The 14,710-nt window shown below is 38.0% G+C and overlaps 1 protein-coding gene across 1 annotated transcript; it reads left to right on the top strand.

The window, feature by feature from the left end:
* The first annotated feature begins 1,041 nt into the window (after positions 1-1,041).
* SPINK1 (serine peptidase inhibitor Kazal type 1) lies at positions 1,042-8,374 on the top strand. The gene is made up of 4 exons (XM_017511169.2): positions 1,042-1,320; positions 3,321-3,352; positions 4,811-4,917; positions 8,250-8,374. Exons 1-4 carry the CDS (start codon positions 1,266-1,268, stop codon positions 8,293-8,295), a joined length of 240 nt encoding a protein of 79 aa, XP_017366658.1. The 5' UTR covers positions 1,042-1,265; the 3' UTR covers positions 8,296-8,374.
* The last annotated feature ends 6,336 nt before the right edge of the window (positions 8,375-14,710 follow it).

Here is a 14,710-nt window from a genome sequence, read left to right on the forward strand (position 1 = left end):
TTTTATTTACTGATTTGTCCCAAGAGATAACTATAGTTCTTGTCATGACTTGGGAAGGATTTCAGATTTCATCCTGCTTGGAGGGTAAGAAGTTAGCCTGCCACATTACAATGGCTTCTGGCAGAAGGCACAGACTCCTGGCTCAGAGATAAGGGACTTAATTATTCCATAGCAACAGCCAGAGTGTTGGAATTTGTTCTGGTTTCCCAAGCCCCGATTTCCACAGGGCACTATGAAGAGCATCAAGTGATACTCAGAGAAAGCACAGTGTGTTAAAGGAAAGCAAAGCCAAGCTCTTAAAAACCTGAAGTCTTTTAAAAAGGGCAATTAACATGAGCTTTGCCCTAGCAGGAGATATTAACTTTATTATGCTAAACAGTAAACCAACCTGCCTTTTGATGCAGATGGAGAAATTACGTATTTACTAAGGTTATTTTAAGGGTGCACAAATACCCCTTAAAAAGATAGTCTGAAACAAAGGTAATCAGTACCTCTACTCATAAGACACACAAACATGAGAGAAAATGGAGAACTGTCCTCTAAGAATGCATGGTAGACACCCAGCACACAGTCTCCAATGAAAGAGTAACCCTTTGAGTTAGATGTTATTATTATTTCAGTTTCCAGAGTCATACACGGAAGCACAGCAAAAGTGGCCCCAACAAGCAACCTCTAGCTCCAGAATACACACTTTAGGGAACTGAGTCCTCTCTCTCTCTCTCGCTCTCTCTCTCATCTGCCACTCCATCAGCTACTTTAGACTTTGTGAATGGGTGATGGAAAAATAGAGAAAAGAGAAAAAAGAATAAGAAAGGAAGAGTGGAGGAAAGGAAGAAAGAATGGGGAGGGCCTTTTAGTTATCCATACCTGCTCATCTATCCAGAACTACAGAGTAGAAGGGATCTTTGAGATCACCTCAAAGGGGAGAAAACGAGCTTGGGAACAGAATGGCATTCCCACAAACATAGAGGGAGTTCGGGATTAAACTAACTAACCACCAGAACCATTTTTCTGACAAAATATTTGTCTTGCATGTTTCAGGCCCCCCTGGGTCCTTTGACCTTTCTTACACAGGTGACATTCCCAGAACCTGGAGGCCAGGCTACAACACAAAGTCAATCAATAACCAGGGAGATCTGTGATATAGTCTGGCAGGTGGGGCCTTGCTGCCATCTGCCATACGACCCTTCCAGTCCCAGGCTTCTGAGGAGACGTGGCAAGTGCAGTGCAGTTTTCAAGTGACCTCTGGACGCAGAATTTCAGCCATGAGGGTAACAGGTATCTGTCTTCTCAGTGCTTTGGTCCTGTTGAGTCTATCTGGTAAGTGTTTTTGCAGATTTTTCAAATTTGAATAAAACCTTTCTGAGCTGTTGCTTTGTGGAGCACTTTATCTTCTGGATTTTTGATGTAGTCTGGTCTTCGAGACATCTTTTGGACCGGATAAGATGAAATAAGATCAACAGATAAGAATTACTTTTTAGAAGGAATTTTTTAACCTACTGTAAGGAAAGCAAGTCTCCTAGTAAGAATTGCCCAGAGATAAAGTGATTTTTCTCTAGTGATGTGGCTGGCCCTTTGGAGGAATGTGGTAGACAAAAAAGGGTAAAAATATTTTAAGTATACTTCTAATTCTTTAATGTGTAAGGCCAAATTATAAATTTTAAATTCTCATGGAATTGCATAAAACAGATAAAATGGCTTCCAGTTCTTCGGTATAAAAGGCATGATTTGGCTGATTTAAAAATTTTTTTGTGTTGTATAGGTTTCAGTGTACTGGAATCATGTACAGTTTGTCAGCTTTATCCCTGAATAGCTAATATATATCATATAAAGGGAATTTTTTTATTTTCAATTTCCGGTATTCTTTATCAGTATCTGGAAATACAACTGTGTTTTGTGTATTTACATTATATACTATAGCGTAACTAAATTCACTAATTCTAAAATTTTGTTTTTTTTTTTTTATAGATTCCTTAGGATTTTCTTGCAATGTAAATTATGTTGACTACAAATAAAGTTACATGTTTTACTTTGAAAAATTATTTTTGACCAGCAGAGTGTTTTGAAAGGAAACATTCTGCTTGAATAGATGGTGCACATATACCCCCAACTGCAACTTGACAATGTTGACAGGCAACTCTGAACCCGCAGAGTCAAGATCAGTTTCCTTTTTATCACTGCAATTTATTAACATTTTCAACTTCACTTCTGATGTAGTGAAGGATCCTACAGAGAGCCAAATCAGCACTTTGCCAAGAAAAGGAAGAATGTTGTTTGTTGTATTAGCTGAATATTTATGGTAGCAGTTAGTGTTCCCTTTTCCCCTGCTCATGCATGTTAATTATTATAAACACATGCCTGTGATGAGCACTTGCTCATCAGTTTTTAGACTCAACTAGATTCTAAAAGTCAGTGGGCCCCCAACAACAAGTTCTGACTATCCCAGGGGAACTTCACCAAGATCATAGATGCCTCACTAATTTTCATTACATTTAGATATAAAGAGCTACTTCCTTACCCAGATCACCTTAAAGATTGTCAATATTAAAATTAAATTTTACCAATATTTCCTCATTTGGATGCTATCAGATTAGTTCCCTTTCCCTTCCATGAACTCATCCATAGTTATCATTCCCTACATGTTGTCAGCAAAACTTCTGTTATTTTCTGGGGAATGCAGATGAGGTATTTTGACTACCTGTAAACTCTACAAATGTGAGTTGGACCCATAGTCCATATGATACAACTGTTGGAAATAGCTCTTTGGGAATTTGTGGTGAGTTGGCAAAAGAATTCTATTTTTTTAACATTACTTACAAAAGGGGATTTAAATGTAATTGAAAAAGCTAATTTTGCATCAGAAGACCTGGTTACTGCTTGTGATAACTGTGTCACAGCTAATTATAAAAACTCTCCATACTTACAGCTGTAAACTGAGATAAAAATTATACTTCACTAGTTGCAAGATTAAAGATCGAGTAACTGGTTTTGTGAATGTTAGTGAGTGTTCAAAAGTTAATTTTCTCAGTGCCTGATACATTTCCAGCCGTAAGCACATAATTTCTATTTTCAAGGAAATTGATCAACTTGCTAAAACATTAAATCGAGATACTTTGGTCATAATCAAAGTTTTACTTAATTATTTTAAGGCTTTGTCAGGCGAGGGGTGCAGGATACTTTTGGAAGATTACAGAATATGGAAAGGGTAAAGAGCCCAGTAAAGAAGCCACAGTCTACAATGAAAGCAGAGCATTCTGACAAAGAATAGATCTGACTTCTCTCATTTAGGAGCCAACTTAACAGGTCTGGTTTATTTCTAGGTAACACCGGAGCTGAACCCGAGGGAAGAAAGGTAAAGAGAAATTTGTAATTTCTTATTTCTCAGGCTGAAACAGTTTGATCCAATAAAAATGCAGCCTAACTGTCACCTTTCAGTTTAGCTTGAAGTTAACAGTAGTATGAATGCCAGGGAGGGTTAACCAGTGAAATGCAAACGGTAATAGCAGTTCCACTCCACAGGCTTATCTTGAAGGACAGTTTCACTGACGCGTAAGCAAGTGCTATACAGTGCTATAGTGCTTACTGTGACAGGGTTTTTTATATACACTAGTGATAGCTGTAGGTAAGTATTTAGGGTGGAAGCCTTCTCAAGCTCACTCCAAGTAGCTCTTCTTCCTTACAGCCAGTTTGACCATGTTGACATACAGCTCTCCCAGTCACCGAGGTGTAGCTCTAATTTATAATGAACAACAGAAAATAATAAACTAGGTTCTCCTTCTAGAAAAATATAGTGTTTTTTGTTTAAAAGGTAATTTCAGTAAATTTGGAAACCAGAGGAAAAAGTGTGCCTCTTCTCAGTACATTTCCATCTAGTGGGAGACAGCTGATAGACCAAACGTTCATGAATGAATACATTATTACATTTGTGATAAGTGCTATGAAAAAGTTCTGCTGCCATTACGAACTTAGCCTAGTTAGAGAGATCAGGGAGTAAGATCAGATCACTTACTCCTAAGTAAGTGAAGGGTCATTTTGAGCCAAAAAATAAATAAAATGAGTGTTAGCAAAACGTAAGTGGCGGGGAGATGTAGTAGAATGAAGTAGTTAAGAGCTAAAGGTCGGAAATTCTAATGTCTAGGTTTGAATTCTGAACCTAGGAATTCCTTAGCTGCATGGCCTTGGCTGATTTTACTGCTTTGTGCCTCATTATCCTCACCTGAAGAAGAATATAATACTTAATTCATAGGATAGTTAGGAGGTTTAAACAGAATAATACACAAAGGCACTAGGACAGCATTTAGGACAATGACAAACAGTCCTGTTTGATGATCATAAACTCTTACTAGAGTAGAATGCAAAGCCTTCCAACACTGGAAGATGCCCAGTGCCTTTAAGTGCCTAAGAGAAGACCAGTGTGTGTGGACTGCAGTGTTCAAGGAAGAACATGCCCCAAGGTGTGGCCAACCTGAGAGATGCTGGCACCCGCAGTAATTGTAAAACTTGAACATTTTCTCACCTATCTTGCATAAACCTCACAACAGCGCTATGAGATAGTGATTTTGCAGAAGAACTGACTGAGTTTCAGAAGGGCCAAAGGACTTTGTAATGTCATACATCTTAGAAACAGCAGAGGCATGACTTCAAACAAGGTTTTCTGTCTCCAGATCTCAGGTTATTTCTCTTACCACACACATTATCATTCTCTCAATCACAGTCATGCCCCAGAGAAATTAAAACCATTTCAGAGATTCTGCTATAAACTCAAGAATGGAGAATGATGGGAAATGATTCTGTTTAATTCAATTTTTAGCCCAACTGTTACAATACAGTTAATGGATGCACCAAGATATTCAACCCTGTCTGCGGGACTAATGGAGTCACTTACGGCAATGAATGCATGTTATGTCTTGAAAATCAGTGAGTACAAACTTGAGTTTCTTTTAAACTATATATTTTAAGTTAGTTATCTTCAAATATACTGACAATATGAATCCCGCCCTGAGAGAAGCAAAATATTTACTTTTTTCAAAAACAATTATCGCTTTTTCTCCTTTTTATATATTTAGCATTATAATGTTATTTTTAAAAAGTCACTTGTATGATAAAAGCCCACTTTTTTATTACAGCAAAATAGTCAAGAGCTTGGATTTTTATAAATCTTATATACAAAAAATACCTTTAATTAATTAAAAAAATTAATGATTGCAGTGATTGTGTTTTTTAAAGCACTCAGTTATGTAAATATAAATTCTATCGATTAGACAATTAAAAATGTATTTTTACTTATGGATATGAAAGACAGCTTCAATAAAGCTTTATTTTCTCAGTGTCCATATGTAGGCAATGGGATAGAGAGAAATAGATTCCACACAGATTTCCTATTTCACTCAGCAACTGGACCCTTAGCATGTGTCAAGCATTATGCTAATATTCCCTGTCTTACTTGTGCTTATGACTAAGAAAACGTCATAAGTACATACAGGATGGCTTCTTATAACTTGGGGCGAATGCCAGAAGACTTGGTGTAAATAAAGTGCAACAGGAGTGAAGCAGAAATATATAGTTTTTGTTATTGAAAGGGGTCAGGAAAGGATCCAGGAAAATAATAAATGCCTGCTGGGCGTGGTGGTTCACATCTGTAATCCCAGCATTTTGGGAGGCTGAGAAGTGAGGATTACCTGAGGTCAGAAGTTCGAGACCAGCCTGGCCAACATGGAGAAACCCTATCTCTACTGAAAGTCCAAAATTAGCCAGGTATGGTGGTGGGCATCTGTAATCCCAGCTACTCAGGAGGCTGAGGCAGAGAATCACTTGAACCCGGGAGGCGGAGGTTGCAGTGAGCCAAGATCGCACCACTGCTCTACAGCTTGGGTGACAAGACAGAGACTCCATTTCAAAAAAAAAAAAAAAAATAGAAAGCTATTTAAATAGAGCTCTGAATTTTGGCAGTATCAAAAAAGCATGCTGGGTTAAATAAAGGTGTGGATTGAGCAAAACAAATATAAGGGATTCCACGAGTGACTAGTTTTTCTGGGATTGACTTGATGTTAAAGACTTTGACTCAGGCTCAAATGACTGTGTAAATTTCCATTATATTCCACAGCATAAATTTCCTTTCCTATAATGCAAACCTTCTTGCGCTGTTTTAAACCATTTCAGAAAATTCTCAGAGTTTAGCAAGTATTGTGGAAATAGGTCCCCAGGATGAGAGGGCTAATATTCTGAAGTTTTAGACCAAAAACATTTGGTATTCTACTTTGTAATGAATGTGTTTCCATAATCAAGACTTGTAAAAGGAATTTGAAGCCACTTGTTAGTTTTCTCATGTCCCATGTTCTTGACATTAAGCTCAAACATCATATTTCCATCCAATGGGAGGAGAAGGCAAGAGAACAATAGATTTGAGACTTGGAAAATTTCCAAGTGCCACTTAACATTTAGAGTGAAGCATTACTAAACTATGAGCAGAGGGCTGGGACACCCTAATCCTCTTAGTCTCTGAAACCTACGAGTTTCTGCTTACACTTTGTTTGTTCAAAAATATGTAAATATGGGAGGAACATTTGTACACTAGAAAACAGCACCTCTCTTCCTATATTTTCAGATAAGAAAATTTAGGTATAGAGAAAAAAAGTTGCTTTCTCAAAAACAACATATTTCCTCATGTATGACATTGCCTTTTATTTCTGTTGATTAAAAGTCCCAAACTTATTACATAATAAATAAAGCCAGACGCTGACCCTACTTTGAGACAAGTAGATAATACCAAACAAGGGCCTGCAAATCAGTCTTCTTGGTCATTATGTGCTTGGCAAATATATTCAATAAAGACTTTTTCTCATCCTTCTATATCTTTGCAGGGAATCTGTACTGGCAAATTCTTTTCCATAAACCAGAATTTCTCATAGAACATTTGTTCTATAATTATGGAAATGTTCTATGTTTATGCTGTCTAATACATATCCACTAGCCACAAAACAGTGGCCTTAAGGTGATTAACACTAATGTAAATGTAGCTAGTACAACTGCTAAACTGAATATTTAATATTACCTAAACTAATTTAAATTTAAAGAGCTATAGGTCGATAGTGAATCTATGGAATCAGAGTTAAAAGCATAGCACTTTTTTTTTGTTTACTCTGTTTGGGTGTGTGTGCTTATGTATGCTAACTGATTTGGAAATCAGTATTATGAGCAGTTAATGATTGTGGGACAAGAAAGTGTTAAAAACTTAAAATAAGTTCGGCTGGCCATGGTGGCTCATGCTTGTAATCTCAGCACTTTGGAAGGCCCAGGCTGGCAAATCACTTGAGGTCAGGAGTTTGAGACTAGCCTGGCCAACACGGTAAAACCTGATCTCTACTAAAAATACAAAAATTAGCCGGGTGTGGTGGCGCACATATGTAATCCCAGCTACTTGAAAGGTTAAGGCAGGAGAATCACTTGAATTAGGGAGGTGGAGGCTTCAGTAAGCCAAGATCGCACACTGTACCCTAGCCTGGGGAACAGAGCAAGACTTTGTCAAAAAAAAAAAAAAAAGGGAGTGAACAAGGTCCAGATAAATGCCTGTATAAAAGTATATGGAAGTCAGATGTCCTCCAGTAATAGAGAAGTAAAATTTTTGTAAGCCACTATAGTCAAAGAAAAAGTGGTTAGAAAAATTAAAGACCTGGAAATACTCTTCTAAGGAACAATTATAAAATTTAGAGATATTTAGCTTAGAGAAGAGAAAACTGGTTTGGAATGGTAGTGTGGGGCAGAGAGGTTTTATCTGGAGGGGAGGATGTTTAGATCTGGCAAGAATGATGTAGAATAAAGACATGATTTACTTTTGCAAGACCTCACAGATATGAATCCCCAGAGCTCTAAGATGAAACATCAATCAATTAGGAGGTTCAACAACAGCCCAGGCATCAGCCTGGATAGAAACCTGGTGGTGAAGGCAGAGGCATCAGGAGCAAAAAATGCAACAATTGATTTGAGGTTAATTTCACTGTAACACGCCACTAGATACGTAAAAACTGTAAGGACAGATATTTTTCCTTTCTGTTGTATCCTTAGTGTATATAATAGTAATCAATAAATATTTGATGAATTAATGAGTAAGTGAATGGATAAATGAATGAAAGATAGATAAAAGATTATAAATCTCAAACCTCTCTACTTTATATGAAGCTTTTTTTCCCCACTGTTTTTCTTTTTTGTCAGTAAAGCTTAAGCTGGTTATTTTTTTTAAATCTCTACTGCAGGAGGCGCCAGGTTCCTGTCTACATTAAAAAATCTGGAGTTTGCTGAGAACAAAGGTTTTGAAATCTCATCAGGTCACTGCAAGGCCTGGCTGGCCTGATTGTTAAATAAATGCATCTAAATAACCCCTGCTGTTTCCGTTTACTTTTTCTTCAAAGGTATGTTTGATTATACCAGGGTCGGGGGTGTGGGCAAGACTCAGAATAGACCAAGTTTTAAAAATGCCAGCAATCCTGTCATTTCAGACAGGTTTCCCCTCACAATTCCTTTTCCTTCCTCATCTTTCTCACAGCCTAAAGTCACTGTCTCAGAAAATGTGATTGCAGATATTAAATGGTAGAGCACAGATGATCAGGAACACAAGTAATTCTGCAGAGGACTGGACTACCATTTTAAAGAACAGTTGGAAAATACCCCATCCAGAAACATATTACCCATCACAGTTTCCTGATTGAAATAACTCCTTAAGGTTTCCTTGGGATTTGATTGAGCATCTATTATGCCTGGCCCATGTCTATGTACATGGGCACTGAGCTGCCTGTTTGGTGAAATAGAGTTTGGCCTTTGAGATTTTTCCACTTACCTTAAAATGTAGATTTTGAGTCAGACATAATTGTCTCAAAAAGATTTGAATCATTGAGGAAACAACAACAAAAAAACTACATTGTGTTAACAAGGCCATGGAACAGCTTCTGGACTTAGCCTTAGTCCTTCTTCAGCGGGGACAGTTCCCCATTAGTTACCAATGTGAATAGTGTAAAGTAGAGCCTGCGGTGGTCCCTGGTAACCTGAGGCTTGAATGGAAGACTTTATCTTATGCTTTCCTGGGAGATCTGCTTCATAGGGCCTGATGGGTTTGTGCTGTGCTAACCTGACGCGGGTAGGTGGGGAGGACTGATTCGGATTAACTTTGGGCATGGTCTCTTCTACTATCAAACCATTCCCAAAAGATAATCTGACAAGGAAAACAGTGACTATAGATCAGATGAACTGATCATTGAGACCTTTGTGCAGTGCACTTTGGTTTATCTGTGAGCCACAACAACCCTGTAAGATTATCCTTCTCTTATGAGTAAACTTAGAACTAAGTGAAATCACCTGCTTAATATTGCCAGCAAACAAAGCAGCAGACTCAGGCTTTTATTATAATACAGGACTGATTTCAAGTCCAATGCTGCTTCTGTTAAGCTACAGTCACCTCACATGAGTTACGCATTGCCTGTTTCTTCTATAGGAACTTTCGATAACATCTTCCTATTAAAAAGGAATATGTGTTTATATTCAGGGACAGCAAATAAGATAAAACTAAAGAATTGCCCCAAAAGAAAAAAAAAAGTATCTAGAGCTACTAAAAAAGAAGAACAAGGAGGAAGAGGAGGAAAGAAGAAGGAGGAGGAGAAGGAAGAAGAAAAAACAGCTTGAATTCCCAAACTCATGAAGAACTAGCCTAGAATGGAAAACTGGGTAGAGAGCTAACAGAGCTTGCGATGCAGCAGGTTTTCTAATATACAGCATGGAATAGATCACCTGCTGAACCAGAAATAACCACCTGCTGAACCAGAAATAACCAATCAAAAGCTAGTCCACACTTGCCAAACACGGTTGCCTGACACTCTAAGGTTTAGGTTAATTTCTCGGGATATTCAGAGTATACACGTCTTGCGGTTTAAATCTGACAGCTAGAGGATGCTGTAGTCTGCCAAGTGCCTCACCAAACCCCCTGCTAACAGCTCTCCTTATATCAGGCTAACAGCGGTTAGGGATGCAAGATGGCTTCCAACACCTTGTCTGTGATGCTAGAGGACACTCGAAGGGCATCCCTAATATTAGGGAACTTTGCTATGGTAACAGAATTTAAATAATTGAATGCTCCAAATTTTCATGTCCAGTTGAATGAGTCTATAAGTCTGGAGAGAGACAAGGCTTGGAGATTACAGCAGAAGCAACCCATTAACCCAAATTGTCTGTCTTTAATGGTTCTCTTCTCTCTCTGACCCATCAGAAAGCATGTAGATTGCTACGTTCCTGTATTGTAGTGCATCAGGCCATTCTTCCATTGCGCTAAAGAAATCCCTGTGGCCAGGAATGATGGCTCACACCTGTAATCCTAGCACTTTGGGATGCCAAGGCAGGTGGGTAACCTGAGGTTAGGAGTCTGAAACTAGCTTGGCCAACATGGTGCAAACCCGTCTCTACTAAAAGTAGAAAAATCAGCCAGGACTGGTGGCAGGTGCCTGTAATCCCAGCTACTTGGGAGGCTGAGACAGGAGAATCGCTTGAACCTGGGATGCGGAGGTTACAGTGGGAAGAGATGGTACCATTGCAATCCTGCTTGGGTGACAAGAGTAAAACTTTATCTCAAAAGAAAAAAAAAAAAAAGGAAAAAAAGAAAGAAAAAAAGAAAGAAAAAAAAAAAAAAAATAAAAAAAAAAAAAAAAAAAAAAAAAGAAAGAAAGAAAGAGAAGTACCTGGGAGTAGTTTATAAAGAAAAGAGGTTTAATTCGCTCACGGTTCTACAAGCTATACAGGAAGCAAAATGCTGGCATCTGCTCAACTTCTAGGGAAGGTGAAGGGGGAGCAGTCAGGTCATGTAGGCTGAGCAAGAGCCGGATAGAGGGGAGGTGCTACATACTTTCAAACAACCAGATCTCATGAGAACTCATTCACTACTGAGACAGCCAAGTAAAAAGGGCTTCCTGGAGAACCTCCCACCAGCCTGCACTAGGAGAATGGGGTGGAGCCATGGAAGTTCGCACCTTTTGCAGAGGGGAGGAACCTGGCCTCTTAAGTTTCTCTGTGGTGGGGTGTAAGCTGGTTAACAGGCTTCCTTCTCACTGTTTTCAGTTTTCAGAAAAACTGAAAGCTTTTCCCTTTTTCCTTTTTTCCCAATAAATTCCGTTTTTTCTCACCTTCTATGTGTCCACGAGCCTATTCTTTCCTGTTGTGTGACAAGAACCCGGTTTTTAGAAAAACTGAGAAAATCCTGCAACGCTATCACAAGAACAGCACCAAAGGGATTGTGCTAAACCATTCATGAGAAATCCACCCCCATGATCCAACTACCTCCCACCAGGACCCACCTCCAACACTAGGGATTTTGACATGAGATTTGGGTGGGGACACAGAGCCAAACCATATCAGGTAGCTGTGTTTTAAAAGAGTTGATTTTAAAACCAGAATGTGTTTAGAGGAGGGAAACTACCAATATTGATAAGAATTTGAAACTTTGCTCCATGATGAGTGGTTAGAAGGAGTAGGAAAATTTGGGCTAAGGAGAGGAAAATCCTTAGAACTTGGTGGGTCTTTTCAAAAGATTTACAGGATTAAAATGTTAACACGATGAAAGCAGAAATTTTATCCTTTTTTTCACTGCTGTATTAAAGGCTCAAAGACAGTATCAAACACCTAGGAGGTACTTAATATTCTTTTTGCTATATAAATGAATGGAGACAAGGAATGAACACTATCTGGTTGGCCTCAAAGGGTAGAATTTAGGCTAATTGGGTAGAGATTAAAGAGATACTGATTCTGGTTGAGTGGGAAAATGTGCACTATAATGGTTAAGATCAGGGGCTCTGATTTAGAGAGGCTGAGTTTGATTCTGGCTCTGTTTCCATCTAGCCCCGTGTCCCGGGAGAAGTTGGAGAATTTCTCAAAGTCTCAGTTTCCTCATCTCCAATAGGGGTTAATAATAACAATTCCCTCATAGAGCAATTGGCACAATGCCTGCCATGTAGTATATGCTTAAGAATAATTATTGTTATTGTTATTATTATTCATCTTGTAATCTTTGGGCTTACTAAAAAGGTGACTGATTATTTCCTGGTGCAAAAACATTTCTATGATAAAAACTTTACTTCTTGGGGTAATAATTTGTTGCATTATTGAATTGTCAGGGATTTTGCAGAAGACAGTTCTTTACTGGGTACAAGACTGGACTAAACTCTCTCCACTTTTAGTTGTAAAAAATTCCAGAATTATAAAACATGCCCCCAAAATAGAAATTCAAGAGTAATGGCTGAAGACAAATTTTGTGGACTAAGAAGGGTTTTGTAGCCCTGGGAAGGAATAGGGTAATAAGCTCAGCTCACACTATTTGGTCCACATCCTTGGATGAAGAAAAGAACTGTAATCCTCATTAAATACAGGACCACAAAACTGCAAGTGAACTCTCAGAGGGCATAGTCGCAGGGCCAATTTATTTTTGTACACTTTCCTCTATTGGCTTCAGAACATTTGAAATATGAAGCTATCTGATGGGAACAGTGTGTCAAAAACAAAACAAAACAAAACAAAAAAGAATTGTCCCATTGGAGAAGTAAATGTGTTTGAAATTAAACATTTAAAAAAATAATTTATGCTGAGCCTCCTGAAAAATAAGAACTTGAAAGATATTGTCCCTTTATTTTCATTTCTCTGACCCAATTTATCCCTTAAAAACCTTAGTTTATTCCAGCTATGTATAAATACAATTTATTTGCATAATAAGGAACACAATTAAATTTAAAAACATGCAAAGCTTTTACTTTTCCCAGTCCCAGCGCTGCCAACAATTTTGGTTTTTTTTACCCTCACAACCCAGTTCAGATAGATGCTTTGTTTTCTTTCATTGTTTAAACAAAAGCTAACTTTTAGCTAAAAATATGGAATATGTATATAATAAAATGATGTTTGCAAAAAAGGAATAATATAGATCTTTTGCTTTTAAACAAATCCAAAATCACTAAAAAGCAAAGACACAGTCAAAACAAACAAAATAGACTGATTGGAGATCAAGTCAAAACCTTCTTACGTGGTTAGGATACTATTTGTGGCTAGGTGTCTTTTAGATGTGTTCAAATAAATAAATAAAAATGGAGGCTACAATTTAGATACCCCATGGTCAACTGCCCACAGCCATGTAACGAAAATATACATCATCCTGATTTCCCTGAAATATCAACCTTGAACATAAACAAAGCATGGACATTAGCATTTTGTCCTTTTTAGCATGGTTCAATGAAATTAAACCAGTAGCTACAGATAAATCAGCTTAAACAGGCTCTGTTGCCTTAAAAACAAATATATGGCAGTTTCAAAATTATGAAGAAGGCCAGAATACTTCCTCCTTCAGGCTCTATAAATTGTGCTGTAACTGCTGTAAAATGGAGATTTCATGAATTTTTCAGCTTGAGGTTTCCCAGTTCATGAACTGTTCTTTTGTACTCACAATAAACTCTTAAAATTCTACGTGATTTAACTTTTCTTTTGACAGATAATGGATAACTCATTCAACTTATTTAATTTGTATTCATGAATAAAAAAATAAATAATTTTTGGTTTCATATTAGTCCCTGTTAAAAAAAAAAAAAAGAAAAAGAAAAGAAAAAGTAAGAGAAAATAAGGAATTAGAAGTCACCAGAAGATTTTGGGAGACTAAGGCAGGCAGATCACCTGAGGTCAGGAGTTCGCGACCAGCCTGACCAATAGAGTGAAACCCCATCTCTACTAAAAATACAAAAATTAGCCAGACATGGTGGTGGGCACTTGTGGTCCCAGCTACTCAGGAGGCTGAGGCAGGAGAATTGCTTGAACCCGGGAGGTGGAGGTTGCAGTGAGCGGAGATCATGCCATTGCACTCCAGTCTGGGTGACTCTGTCTCAAAAAATAATAGTAAAATAAAAATAATAAGAAGAAGTCACCAGAGGAAAAGTTGTGTTAGAAATAAAAATAAATTTTAAATGTGTAACCGTGGAAATTAGAAGGAAAAAGGCAGAAAGAACCGTGTGTGTGTGTGTGTGTGTGTGTGTGTGTGTGTGTGTGTACATATATATATTTAGACAGAGTCTTGCTCTGTCGCCAGGCATCAGGCTGGAGTGCAGTGGCACAATCTTGGTTCACTGCAACCTCCGTCTCCCGGGTTCAAGCAATTCTCCTGCCTCAGCCTCCCGAGTAGCTCGGACAACTGGCGCACGCCACCACATCCAGCTAATTTTTGTATTTTTTAGCAGAGATGGGGTTTCACCGTGTTGGCCAGGATGGTCTCGATCTCTTGACCTTGTGATCTGCCTGCCTTAGCCTCCCAAAGTGCTGGCATTACAGGCATGAGCCACCACGCCCGGCCATGCATATTATTAAATTAAACAAAATGTAGACATACACACCCGAATAGACAAAGAATGAGAAGTAGAGAGAAAGTGAAATGAGTAAGATTTATAGTAAATATGGTTGCAGAAGCACAGATGCACAATAAGTTATATTTTGAATACTTGTGCTAAATTTCAGGGGTTTTTTTTCTTAATCTTTTTCACTGAAATGAATTCTGTGTGCTTTTCTTAAAAGCTTACATCTACATTTTTGAATTTTTAAAAATATTCTGGAGAACTTCAGAGCGTCTAAAAGAATGACTTAATAAAGATTAACTTTCAAACCTTATAGATGTAAATTAGTACAAGGTGAAAGTTAATAAAGAATAATAAAAATT

The sequence above is a fragment of the Cebus imitator genome, unplaced genomic scaffold, assembly GCF_001604975.1.
Source record: "Cebus imitator isolate Cc_AM_T3 unplaced genomic scaffold, Cebus_imitator-1.0 Scaffold444, whole genome shotgun sequence".
Taxonomy (NCBI): domain Eukaryota; kingdom Metazoa; phylum Chordata; class Mammalia; order Primates; family Cebidae; genus Cebus; species Cebus imitator.